Below are 15,043 nucleotides of genomic sequence, written 5' to 3'. Positions count from 1 at the left end.
TAAAGTCTTGAATGGTTTGAGCATGCTCAATGCTGATGGGATTCTTCCTCTTGCTCAGAATAATCACCTGAGAGGGCATAAATTCAAATTGAGGAAAGACAGATGTGTGGAAGTTTGCCTTTAGCCAGCGGGTAGTTGGTTGGTGGAACAGACTTCCATCCCTTGATGTGGAAGTTGATAGCCTAAATAAATTTAAGGGTCAGCTGGACACGTATTTCGAACAAATGGAAGTGCTTTTTTTTTGGCTGATGCTGCATAAGCTTGCTTTCTTGCATCATATGCCTCTATTAATGCTAATGCTAACTGTGACCTCCACATCTTCAACTGAAACAGTTACTTGGAAGTGACTAAACCACAGATAAGACCCTTACCACTCAACCATGACAAATACCTGGATATGACTAATCCACAGAAACTTGGTCTTCCAACCATGACCTGCACATCTTCAATTGAAACAGTTACTTGGATGTTACTAAACCACAGGAAAGGACCTTGCCTCTCGACCATGATAAATACCTACCCATGACTAAGCCACTGAGAGAACTTGGTCTCCTAATCGTGACCGGCACATCTTCAATTGTAACAGTTACTTGGACATGACTAAACCACAGAAAAGGACCTTGCCTCTTGAACATGATTTGTGTGCCAAGTGGCGATCAATACCAGACTCTCTTGTTTGGTATCTTTTGACTCCCATTCCCTCCCCAAATTCGCCTAGTGGAGTTTATTCCACCAAATAATTTTGAGGACACTACCTACGCCTCAATATTTCTTACTATTTCCCTCCCACTTGACTTTCATATCCCCCAATCTCTGTTTTTTTTTTTTTTTTTTATAGGTCCTGTCACTGAATGCTCAGGTAATTAGGTGGCAGTACGTGCCAGAGAATAATTGGCAGCCTGGCTTACCTCCTAGCGGTGTGTATGGGCAACATGGGGTCCCATTGGGGGGTCCTGCAGCTAAACCCAGATCACAACAACAGAACCCAACATAATACTCCTCATATACAACACACAATACTTTTGTCTGGCTTTTACAGAGTAATGTTTATTTCACAAGAGTACTTATGGCGCAGTTGTGGGAAATCATCAGTGATACCCCCTCCCCAAACACTATGTACTCTATGTGCATTTCTCAAAGTTTCATTATTCAGGAAGTTTGATTAATCCTCTTTACAGAGCTACAAAACTTTCCATATTTTTACTGAAAAAAAAAAAAAAAGGAGAAAATACAAGATTTGTGTTTTCCTAACCCAGACTTTGGCCTTAAAATAAAATTTAACTGACCAGAGACATATACAGCCACTCCCCGACTTACATAAGGGTTACATTCCGCAGAACTCTACGTATGTCAGAATTTCCCTAAATGCTTATGCAGCACTCGCAAATTTGATTGAAGCAAAAAAGAAATGTTCGACGAACATATAAATAGAATTATTTATTTAAATTTTTTATCTCGTTTGCAGGAAAAATCACAAAAGTATACAAAATTACAAAAATTTCTAAATTATAAAATTACAAAAAGATAGAGGAGACAGGCATAATGTCAGCAAGTTTTACCTTTCGAGCATCGTTGCCAGAATTAACTCTCCAGCTGATATGAACGCTGCTGCAGAAGTTGAGGGGTCTGGAAATTTAGAAGGGGTTTTTTTCCAACACATCACAAAATTTCTCTGCAGCTGCAGAATCTGCACTCGCGACTTCACAGCATACTTTAATGTTTTAGAAACCAGCGCGATGCTTGAACCTATTAAACCACCTGGTGCTTGCCACAAACTTGGAATTGGGTTCGCCGTACTTATCCTTAATACCTTCATAAATACTACTTGCTTTTGCTTGAATGGCCATTGGACTCAGGAGCACTTGCTTCTGAATCTGATTTTCCATCCATGTTATTAATAGCTTTTCCATCTTCCATATAGCACCTAAACACTGTTTTGTGATCACTGTTGATCTTAAATGCGTTAATCCTTAAATTATACGTGCACTGTCCCTTAAAACAGTATTCATCATTGAAGTAGCGAGACCTAATTCTGTGCAATAGATGACAAACTCTGTCCTGCTTTGTACTTCTTAATTAATCATCTTCATTTCTAAATCAAATTTGTTTCCTAGCACTGCCAGCACTTGCACTTTCCATTGGTCCCTTTCCCTTCACCATTGTAATAAGTACTGTAAACAGGAATGAAAAGAAGATTCTGAAAATTTATTTATATTTTAATGTGATTGAAGAGTGAAGGGGAACTCATTTCGCCATAATAACGTAACGTAATGTAAAAACTTACAGAATTCTAGTTATCGGTATTATCGCAAATGCAATAAGATCGAGTTTACTACCCATTTATAATTAAATTGCACTAACAGAAAAGCCCAATAAACTGGACAGTGAAAATTGTTTTTGTTTTATGGTAGTGACCTCCAGAAATGTGTTTTAGAAAAATATCACAAAGACATCCAAAATTGGTTCTTATAACGGAACATATGATAACGATGAAAGTGTAGTGCAATTTCTATTATAAAAATGGACCTTTTAGAGAGATAAATAGCTTAGTTTTATATAGCGAAAATTTCAACTTCCGAGGTCTTGAAACAAATTACCAAAAAAACACAATATGTTATTGGATTCACATTACAATATTTTCACGATACCTCCATTTATTCCTACGGGATTCAAAATACGTTTTCATGATTTTTTGAAGCTTGCACCAATCGGCAAAAACTTATGTAAAGTCAAATTTCCGTAATTCGAGTATTACGTAAGCTGGGGAGTGGCTGTATTAAAATACGGCTACAGGAGTCATTACACGATTAGTACGGAGGATTTTTCATTCCTGGATTGCCATTTTAGAACCATCAACTTATTATTATCATTACTTCACAGAAGATACTGTGCCAATCTCTTTATTCATCAGTAATTGGAAGTCAAAGTTTTGTTTATCACAATGAGCCTGCTCTCTAGATCTCCCAAGTTTCACGAGAAAGGGAAAATATGAGCTATGTAAGAGGCCATTCATGCTCATAAGAATATAGACTATGAATATCCTTTCGTAATTATAAATGCTACGAGGAATTGCTGCAATGTCAAGTATGACTTAAGTCAATTTGTTATTCAGTACACTCTCAGTTTAACAGTACTCAATTTAATGGATTTTGAAAATAACAGGGAACATCAACCGAACCAAGTTTTTCATCTGTATGGAACCCAGTGACAAAACTTCCCCATTCTGATTATACTTAACATTGATTAAAATATTTTCAAAAAGAGTAGGATGTTATGAAAAAGTGCTATACTAAAAAAAATAAACGATTAAATGTTGTAGGCTCTATTTTTACTGCAATTGCACAACAGATAAGTGCAGTAAAAATATAGTATTACAACAATGTTTATTATTTTACAGTATAGCACTTTTTCATAACACCCTAGTGACTTCAATACCTACATGTTTCTTTTGAGTTTAATGGACAATCAGTTTTAGTAAATAAACTTTTCCCAACATGTAGTCCATTAAAGCAAGTTTTTAATTTATTTTGAGTTTCCTTTTGCACTTTCTAGTTTCCCCAAACAAGGACTAACAAACATCACTTTTATCCTGAAAAAGGCCTCTGAGGTTGGGCAGATTCATATCTTAGCAATAAATAAACTCATAACACCAACCATAAGAATAAGTATTTTACTGTAACTGAAAATTTACAAATTAAAATAAATACAATTACTACACTATGTATTTACAAAAACTGATATTATAATAAATTAAATTATGTACATTGTGAAAACATTAAAATTGTAATAAAATCCTTGCAATAAAATATACTAAAATAAATCGGATTAAAAGCGATAAAAACTATAAGAAACTTGGAGCTTTCGGAAGCATCGGCTTCCTTCCTCAGCAGTAACAAAGTTTCCTGCAACACTTCCTTATATAACAGGCTCACGGTACTTATACACGTGGTTCAGTTAGCGGATGGTCTGAACTGGAAGCGGAAACAGCTCGGGAGTGTGCCAAGCAAAACCGTTCATCCGTACTTAGGACAATGGTTTCAAACAGAGGATGCATACGCATACCTCTGTCCCTATTCATGATAATGTTGTCGGATGAACTGATTCGTAAGCTCTTGAGCCATTTACGGTCCTAGAACCCATGCGCTCGATCCACAATAACCGCATCCTCTGGGGAGATTTGATGCTGCCTCTCCCAAAAATGCTCGGCCACAGCAGACTTGTTGTAATCAGCGGTTTTTATAGCATTTGCATGCTCCCCCAGACGATCCTTGAGCCGTCGTTTTGTCTCACCCACATAACATTCCCCACAATCCGGGCATTTTATCCTGTATACCACTCCACTATTCAGGTCCTCTGCTATTGGGTCTTTTACTTGGGACACAACTGTGTGCAACCTCCGCTCGGGAAGCTGAACACAGCGTGTTTTATAACCGCGCAAAATTCTCGCTAGATGCTCAGTAATAGATTTTAGTATATTTTATTGCAAGGATTTTATTACAGTTTTAATGTTTTCACAATGTACATAATTTAATTTATTATAATATCAGTTTTTGTAAATACATAGTATTTTATTTATTTTAATTTGTAAATTTTCAATTACAGTAAAATACTTATTCTTATGGTTGGTGTATGAGTTTATTTATTGCTAAGATATAAACATCACTTTTACTTCTTTCACAAGCTTGTGGTAGTATTATTAGTGGCAAATGATACAAGAAGGCAATTTATAAAACATCAGCAAAAAAACAAAACAAAACTATACACTTCACCCAATTGAGGTGAAGTGTATACCTTTGTCTCGTTCCTCCCTGAACATAATCAAATATTGACCTTACTCAAAATATTGAACCTACTCAAATATTCCCAGATATTGACTGGAACTTGTGGGTTGATCACTCATACACTAGCAAGACTTGTGTAGATTTATTGGATGATTGATTTCTACAATAGCATGTTCGAGAGGCAACCAGAGGGAGTAATACTTGATCTGATTATCAGAAGCACATTAAGAATTTGCAGATAAAGGAACCACTAGGTGGCAGTGATCACAGTGCACTGTTGTGGTATCTACTTAAAGATCTACTTAACCTAAACTACCATCAGGGGAAAGGGGAGCAGTTTTTGATTTTGTAAAGTTGACTACAAAGGTCGCAGAGAGTTTTTGCAGGATGCAGCAAGATTTCTAACTCATATTCATGGGCACATCTCACTGCAGCATGAGAATGCAAGAGGGCATTATCATGGAGGAGGCACACACACCTTTTGACAGTTTTGCTGATATTTTTTTTCTTTTATAGCAGCATGCAGCTTAATGAGGAGGATGGAATAATATTTTGCTGTCACAGTACAGGCCTTCTGAATTTAATCTGTTAGTTTTATACCATGCTGATCCCAATAAAACTGACATCACCAAACAAGTACTGGCAAGGTACTTGTTTGCACCTTTGTCATTTTTGGTGGGGGGGGGGGTGATTCTGTTTAGTTCCAGGATCATAGTGATGGATCCAGGTCTCATCCACAGTAACCAGCTGTGAAAGAAACTTGCTTTTCCTGGCACATCAATAATATTTCATGTGCCCTTTCATTCTTTTGGTAAGTGGTCAGAAGTCTGGGAACACATCTAGCAGACAATTTACTCAATGGCAACTGTTGATGGACGATGTTCTCCACAGACACTACACTAATTTGGAGCTCTGCAGCTAGTTCTTCATGCATTAAGAATCTGCAGATAAATGAACCACTTGGTGGCAGTGATCACAGTGTGCTGAAGTGGGAGTTACTCAAAGAGGTAACTACCATTAGGGGTAAAGGGAAGGGGTATTGCTTTCGTAAAGGCGACTACAATGGACTGAGACAATATTTAAATTCTATACAGTGGGATCAACTGATGATATTGCCAACAGCAAGTTCAAAATGGGAAGCATTCAAAGAACTTATCGTGGAAGCTACTAGGCTTTACATACCAACTAAGAAATATTGTTCAAGGTTTAGGCCTAAATGGTTGTCAGATGAACTAATGAGGCATATGGCAGAGAAGAAAAATGCATGGGATACATACAAATTAACACGTGACACGGACGCCTATGATAGATACAAGTTGATCTGTAACCAAGTTACAAAGGAGGTTAGGCAGGCGAAGGCAGATTACGAGAGATCCTTGGCAAGGGATGCGAAGAAAAACAGCAAAGAGTTCTTTACTTATGTAAACTCTAGAAGGAAGGGGATGAATCAGATTGGTCCACTTGAGATCGATGGGTCAACTGTTGATGACCCTGCTCGGGTAGCTAACAAACTAAATGAATATTTTGCATCGACATTCACACATGAGGAGTTATTCAGCGAGGGGAATGCCAGAGGTGTATTCAAATCTAGCAGTAAGCTAGAGAATCTTGTAATAACTGAGAGCAAAGTGGAGGAGAAATTGTTGAAGATAAACACAAGAAAGGCAGCTGGGGTGGATGGGATCTATCCAGTTATATTAAAGGAGGCAGCAAAGGAGGTAAGCAAACCCTTAGCCATAATTATGAGAGCTTCCTTGGACTCAGGGGAGGTACCCATTGACTGGAGATGTGCAAATGTGACCCCAATTCACAAAGGGGGATCAAAGGCTGACACAAGTAATTATAGACCTGTGAGTTTAACTTCTGTTCCCGGAAAATTAATGGAGGCACTGGTGAAAGAAGCACTGCAGGATCATCTAGACAAGACTTCAGTTATAGCTAGGACACAGCATGGTTTTGTTAAGGGAAAGTCTTGCCTGACCAATTTGATTGGATACTATGATGCAGTCACAAAAGAACTGGATGCAGGGAATAACTTTGATATTATATACTTGGATCTTAGAAAGGCTTTTGATACTGTTGCACATGGAAGACTGCTGCACAAATTGGAGCAGTGTGGCATTGGAGGCAAGTTGCTGCTATGGATAAAGGGGTGGTTGAGGGGGAGAAGACAGAGAGTGGTAATCAATGGACACTGCTCATCGTGGACTAATGTTATTAGTGGAGTCCCTCAGGGTTCAGTATTGGGGCCTTTATTGTTTTCTGTATTTATAAATGATATTGATGATGGTATATCAGGCTTAATGTCCAAGTTTGCAGACGATACGAAGGTTGGCAGGGTTGTCAAGGACACTACTGACACTATGCTGCTGCAACAGGATTTGGAAAGGTTGAGCAGATGGGCTTCGAGGTGGCAAATGAAGTTTAACATTGACAAATGTAAAGTACTACATATGGGAAACGGCAACCCCAGAGCAACGTATCAACTCTGTGGTACTACACTGACAGTGGTAGAGAATGAAAGGGACCTGGGGGTGGTGGTGCAGGCAGATATGAAGTTCTCTGAGCAGTGCAGACGAGCTGCAAGAGTAGCTCATGGTGTATTGTCAATGATATATAGGAATTTTTCTAGCAGGGATAAGGAGGTGATTATTCCCTTGTATAAGGCAATGGTCAGGCCACACCTAGAGTACTGTATACAGGCCTGGAGGCCTCATTTCAGGAAGGATGTAGAGCTGCTGGAACGAGTACAGAGAAGGGCAACTAGATTGGTGAATGGGACAAAGGGGTTCTCTTACGAAGAAAGGCTTAAGTTTTGCAAATTACAGTGTCTGGAAACTAGGCACCAGCGGGGTGATCTTATAGAGGTGTACAAAGCCTTGAATGGTTTGAGCATGCTCAATGCTGATGGGATTCTTCCTCTAGCTCAGAAAAATCACCTGAGAGGGCATAAATTCAAATTGAGGAAAGACAGATGTAGGATAGATGTGCGGAAATTTGCCTTTAGCCAGCGGGTGGTTGGTGGGTGGAACAGACTTCCATCCCTTGTCGTGGAAGTTGATAGTCTAAATAAGTTTAAGGCTCAGCTGGACAGGTATTTCGAACGAACAGAGGGGTGAAGTGGAAGTGGTTATTTTTATTTATTTATGTTACTTTTTTTTTTTTTTTTTTGGCTGATGCTGCATAAGCTTGCTTTCTTGCATCAAATGCCTCTACTAATGCTAATGCTAATGCTAATGTTAATATGGCAACCTTCCTGGATTAAAGCATCAATTTTTGCAACATTCCTGTTGCAGCAGTTGCTGAGCATCATCTTCTTCATCATGCACTGAAGTTCTTCCACATTTGAATTGTTTATACCAATGTGCAGCAACACTGTAACCTAGGCAGTCTTCTCTATAAACAGTGACCAGTTCTTCGTATATTATTTTGAGTGTTTTTCCTTGCAGAAAAAAAGAACTAAATCACTGATCTGTATTCTACTTTATCCATTGTAACACTTCACTTCATTCAGCCTTGTAAACAAAAAAAAAAAGAAAAAAAGAAAAAAAAAGAATTGTCACATTGAAACTAAAATTTGTGTGATTGCTATAGAGATTTCAAGGTAACAAAGAAACAAATTTTCATCTTTCTATTGCAACTACTTCTATACAAATCTTTTTTGAACTTCCTTCATATAAGCTTGAATTGTGACATCTAAGTCTTCACAATTATCACTGTACACCTTTTTTACGTTTAATGGTAATCATTTTCAAAATAATATTCTGAAGTACAGGATTTATATAAAATTGAAATGATGATCTTTTACTCTAGAATTGGCATATCTGGTTTGATCAGGAGTCGGTATTATTAATGACAAATGATGCAAGAAAGTAAGTTTATAGAGCATCAGCTAGGGGGAGAGTGGGAAAAAAAAAAAAAAAACAGGCCTTCCCATTTCACCTATCAATCCCTTTCAATAGTCTGTCTAGTCCTTCCTTGAATTTATTCAACCTATCCACTTCCACAACAACAGATGGAAGTTTGTTCCAGCAATTAACCACCCGCTGGCTAAAGGCAAATTTCCACACATCTATTCTACAACCTGTCTTTCCTCAATTTAAATTTATGCCCCCCCTCAGGTTCATAATCTGAGCAAGAAAAAGAATCCAATCAATGCTGAGCTTGTTCAATCTACTGAAGGCCTTAAACATCTCAATCAGATCGTCTCTAGGCTGTCTCTAGGCTGCAATTTGCAGGAATGAAACTTTTCATGGTAAGGCACCCCTTTGTTCCAATCTAGGAGCTCTACATCCTCCATAAAATGAGGCCTCTACACCTGTATGCAGTACTTAAAATGTGGCCTGACCATTGCCTTATATCAAGGGATAAATCACCTCCTTTTCCCTGATAGCAAAATTCTTTTTATCACTGACAAAACCCTATGAGCTGTCCTGACATCTGCACTGCTCAGAGAACTTCATTGTATCTTTTATTATATTTCAAATACTGAGATAAGGGATCCAACTTCATCCAATCTATATTTCTGACCTTTGAAAATGACATAAATATACTAGGGCTGTTCAATAAACAACAATCAATTTTTCTTGAACAACCGTATTTGCTTGCTATTTCTAGCTAAGCTGCGGAATTTAAGCATAGTTGTGAATCAAACTTCACAATGGGTTGCCGAGGTATTGCACTGCTTTGAATAAGTAATGCTTCACCAGTGGAGAGGACTAATGTTGCTTATTCTCAGTGGATACCACCAGCCAGACGGCACCATTTCAAAGCTTGTTGGCTTACTCATTGGAGGGTGGGCAGGTACCCTGTTGTTGCAATAGTGGCAACCCAGTTATGAAGTACAAAAAAAGACAAAGGTTTCCCCGAAATGTTAAGATAATCTCACTGATTACAGATTCGAGCACATTCGTAAATTAACTAAGGCAATTATTTTGCACCAAGCAATGGGACTACGCTTAAGATTCACTATTGAACGGTCAGTGTTTTTGCACCATGATTTGCTTGTAGTGAACTGTTCAAGTTGATAATTGGTGTCGTTTTAATTGTATCTCATATTGTGAATCAACCTTCGTGGTTGATTCACAATATGATTCAAAAAACATGGTGCAAAAGCACTGACCGTTCAATAATGAATCTTAAGCGTAGTCCCATTGCTTCATGCAAAATAATTGCCTCAGTTTATATTATTACACGCTATATGGCATATCTCATATTGTGGACTCATACTTCATAACAAGATTGCCATACTATTGCAACAACAGGGTACCTGCACACTCACCGAGCCACTAACCCAGTGGTTTTCAACCTTTTTTTAACAGCGGCACCCCTACTCAATTTTCTGCCTGTTAGATCCGATTCTCTCTCTCTCTCTCTCTCTCTATATATATATATATATATATATATATATATATATATATGATAATATTAAAAAATATATATGTTATATAATCTTTATTACAATTATATAATAATACAAATTATATATATACAGTATATAATTTTATTCTTTATATAGCGGTGCTAAGTAAACATCAATTATAGATCACAACAAAATTAAAAAGATACTGTATGCCTTTTTATAATGAAATAAACATATAAATTAAAAAATAATAATAAGTTTAAGTAACTTAAACCCAAATTACGTGGCACCCCTGGAATGTTGTTGTGGCACCCCGGTTGAAAACCACTGCACTAACCCAATAAACTTCAAAACAGTGCCGTCTGGGTGGTGGTATCTGCCACCCAGAGAATAAGTAACATTAGTCCTCTCCACTTGTGAAGCGTTACTTATTCAGAGCAGTGCAATAGCTTGGAAACTCATTGTGAAGGTTGATTCACAATATGTGATACAATTAAAACGATGCGAATTATAAATCTGAACAGTTCACTACGAGCAAAACACGGTGCAAAAGCACTGACAGTTCATTAGTGAATCTTAAGCGTAGTCTCATTGCTTCATGCAAAGCAAGTGACATAAAATTAATAAAATTACAATGTACAATTTTAGTCACAAGTAAATAAATGAAAACAAAGCAACATACCTGCTAATAGCTTCTCACCCTTGCTTGTCTAATTAAGACAACTCAAATTAAGGTTATTATAGATCTGCTAGAGGCTGAATTGTAACAATCAAATTGATGGCCAATGGGCGGTGGCCATGCATTAAAGCCTCACATCTAAAGACTATATTGTACCTATGAAAGTTCCTAAGAAAGAAACTACCTAAAGTACCTAAGAGAGAAACGTTACCATTACTATTATGGCTGATAAAACCATTCTCCCAAAACCCCTTGACATCAGTTACTGTGGTAGACTGAGATCTGTGGCAGGTTAGGTTATTGTTCTTAACCATAAAATTTAATAGTGCAAAATAAGACCATAAAATTTAATTGAAAAACATTTAGAATTTAAATTTACCTTCTTTTCCTTATTTTATTCTGTATGGTCTGATGATGGAATCAGGCAAAGATCCTGAAATGTCACCTTTATCAGAAGTTTAGGACTTAATTAATAAACTAATTTTGCATCATCCATGTGATAAGAGTTATTCATTTCAAAAGTTAATATGATCATCTTATAAAATATAATTGCAGAAAATACTTTATATATACATTACATAAAATATGCATAATAAATTATATCACCTGTCCACATGATATCAATACACGGGAGAAGTTTACTACCAACTGTATTAAGATATTCAGAGTTCTGGACATTTGGAACAGCTCTAGCTGCACAGTATTCTGAAACACAAAAATATGACCAAATAAATAATTTTTTCAGATAACCATGCTATATACAAAAGATTAAGTGTTAATATGTTGATCTAATGTAACTACAATCATAAAATTATTTCCACAGCAGAAGTCCTTAAATTGCAGTTTCTTGGAAGGGCAGGAGGAGATAATAGAGATAAATATATAAGAACCATAAAAAAACAGGCAGTAAACTGTCTCTAGAATTTTAAATAAATTTTTTGAGTGATATCAGGTTTACAGAACTAAAATAATACTTAGTACACAGTAATTGAGAATTTGAGTCTGTTGTTATTAATAAATTGACAGTTCCAAGCGTTTAAGACTTTGAGGTATAATTTTTTCAAGGCACTTGAGCAGGGATTTCGTGTTGTTGTTGTTGTTATGGCAGACTCCAGGGTTCCCCCATTAGCTGCTGTTGTACATATTGTGAAGAAGCTTGTGCCAAAGCTGGCCATTTGTATGTAGTGTGTTGGATGTGTACATGTAAGGATATGTTCTGTTGTACAGTCGGCCGGCACCTGGCTCTTAGCAGATGAGAAGCAGCAACACCTAGTCACCATGTCCCACTCCCCATCCCCAACACACGGAGGCAGCCAGGATCTACTAACATCTTGCTTCAAACTAACATCTTGCTTCAAAAATCCCAGGGAGGCATGGGAGGAGAAAATGAAATGAGATTTATAGGAGGACAAGTAAGGGATCTGGTGAGGGAAGGATATAATTATAGAATAGAAGTGGATCAAACAGATGGATCCACCAGAAAAGGGAAGTTAGGAGACATAAGTAAGGCTAAATTAAAAAAAAAAAAAAAAAAAATGAGAGTGAAACTATCATCTCTGTCAACAGTCAGCTTCATGAGATCCACGTCTTCGTGGAACCATCATCTCGAAAAGGAGACCGTCATCATGAAGTAATATTAACTTCAACTGACCCTAATTAAGGCTACCAATCAACTATACAGGTTTAAATATAGCAAGAATTCTCAGGAACAATTATCACAGAGGAAATCTTTCTCAAAAGCATCATCAGTCCCTGCAAAGCCAAGCAGAAAGCTAGGATAAAAGCATATGCCAATTGAAGAGAACTTATCTTTATAATTTTCCTTTTATTTTAACTATTCAAAGAAAACACTAAGTTGACAATAGAATCCGTTGACAGTACAGGTCACTGATGAAAAAAAGCCGTGAATTAGGGTTGAATTTGAAAGTGTCTGCAATTCTGCCCAGACACGATAGGAGGGAGTATATGATGAGAGCCCTGTCGATCAATTCGGCCCTGGAAAGATTGTGCAGGGCTCAAGGGGTAGAATTTTTTTCAGCCTGGTCTGTACTTGTTAACAGGAGAGACTGCTTCTACAGGGATGGGATACACTTAAATAGAAAGGGTGCAAGAATGTTTGCTGATGCTATCGAGGCAGTGTTAGGTGGGTCGGAAAACTGCTAGATTGGGGGGATACAAGGACTAATAGATTAACAGTAGCCACTGGCAGAGGAGAAAGTGATTCTTGCACTCCTTCTATTGGAATGAGCAGCAGCCTGGAAAATAAGATACAGGATATTTCAGAGACTGCTGGGAATCATGGGGGTACAAGTGAACACATGGGTTGTGTTAGGGTGGCTAAGAGGAAAGCAGGTGCATGTATACTTGCATGTACACCAATGCTAGGATTCAGTAAATAAATTTGATGAATTTGAGGTATTGCTCAAAACATCAAAGGCAGATATTGTTGGGATTTCAGAGACGTGGTGTCACACAGATATAAGGAATGCAGAACTGGAATTTGGGGAGTACAATGTCTACAGAAAGGATAGACAGGATAGGAAGGGAGGTGGGGTTATGCTATTAGTTAAGAAACACATAAAATCCAAGGAAGTGAAGCCAGTCGACATCGCTGGACAGCGCAGTGTCGAGTCAGTTTGTTGTGACATAAGCATTGAGAGTAGGAGTGTGCTATAGGCCTAATGACTCTGATGAGTATAATAAGAAACTGTACAGAGAAATAGAGTGGGCCAGTAAATCAGAGAGTCTTATAATGGGGGATTTTAATTTCCCAGATATCGACTGGAATTTGGGGGCTGGTCGCTCACACACTAGCAAGGCCTTTGTGGATTTATTGGATGATTGTTTTCTACATCAGCATGTTTGGGAGGCAACTAGAGGGAGTAATACTCTTGATTTGATTATCAGTAGTGATTCTTCATGCATTAAGAATCTGCAGATAAATGAACCACTAGGTGGCAGTGATCACAGTGTTCTGAAGTGGGAGTTACTCAAAGAGGTAACTACCATTAGGGGTAAAGGGAAGGGGTATTGCTTTCGTAAAGGCGACTACGATGGACTGAGACAGTATTTAAATTCTATACAGTGGAATCAACTGATGATGTTACCAACAGCAAATTCAAAATGGGAAGCATTCAAAGAACTTATCTTGGAAGCTACTAGGCTTTACATACCAACTAAGAAATATTGTTCAAGGTTTAGGCCTAAATGGATGTCAGATGAACTAATGAGACATATGGCAGACAAGAAAAATGCATGGAATACTTACAAATTAACACATGACACAGAAGCCTATGATAGATACAAGTTGATATGCAACCAAGTTACAAAGGAGGTTAGGCAGGCGAAAGCAGATTACGAGAGATCCTTGGCAAGGGATGCGAAGAAAAACAGCAAAGAGTTCTTTACTTATGTAAACTCTAGAAGGAAGGGGATGAATCAGATTGGTCCACTTGATATCGATGGGTCAACTGTTGATGACCCTGCTCAGGTAGCTAACAAACTAAATGAATATTTTGCATCGACATTCACACATGAGGAGTTATTCAGCGAGGGGAATGCCAGAGGTGTACTCAACTCTAGCAGTAAGCTAAAGAATCTTGTAATAACTGAGAGTAAAGTGGAGGAGAAATTGTTGAAGATAAACACAAGAAAGGCACCTGGGGTAGATTGGATCTATCCAGTTATATTAAAGGAGGCAGCAAAGGAAGTAAGCAAACCCTTAGCCATAATTATGAGAGCTTCCTTGGACTTAGGGGAGGTACCCATGGACTGGAGATGTGCAAATGTGACCACAATTCACAAGGGAGGATCAAAGGCTGACACAAGTAATTATAGACCTGTGAGTTTAACTTCTGTTCCTGGAAAATTAATGGAGGCACTGGTTAAAGAAGCACTGCAGGATCATCTAGACAAGACTTCAGTTATAGCTCAGACACAGCATGGTTTTGTTAAGGGGAAGTCTTGCCTGACCAATTTGATTGGATACTATGATGCAGTTACAAAAGAACTGGATGCAGGGAATAACTTTGATATTATATACTTGGATCTTAGAAAGGCTTTTGATACTGTTGCACATGGAAGACTGCTGCACAAATTGGAGCAGTGTGGCATTGGAGGCAAATTGCTGCTATAGATAAAGGGGTGGTTGACGGGGAGAAGACAGAGAGTGGTAATTAATGGACACTGCTCATCATGGACTAATGTTATTAGTGGAGTCCC

General features: G+C 37.9%; 1 protein-coding gene across 1 annotated transcript in view; it reads right to left on the bottom strand.

The window, feature by feature from the left end:
- The window catches only part of Oga (O-GlcNAcase), a 402,181-nt gene that overhangs the window by 188,447 nt on the left and 198,691 nt on the right, over positions 1–15,043 (bottom strand). The window contains exon 6 of the mRNA XM_090385453.1: positions 11,429–11,527. Within this exon, the coding sequence (XP_090241579.1) occupies positions 11,429–11,527 (99 nt within the window). The remainder of the gene's footprint in view (positions 1–11,428; positions 11,528–15,043) is intronic.

The sequence above is a fragment of the Mastigoproctus giganteus genome, chromosome 11 (assembly GCF_048544385.1).
Source record: "Mastigoproctus giganteus isolate SK-2022 chromosome 11, ASM4854438v1, whole genome shotgun sequence".
NCBI lineage: Eukaryota > Metazoa > Arthropoda > Arachnida > Uropygi > Thelyphonidae > Mastigoproctus > Mastigoproctus giganteus.
This window is presented reverse-complemented; position numbering and strand designations above follow the sequence as displayed.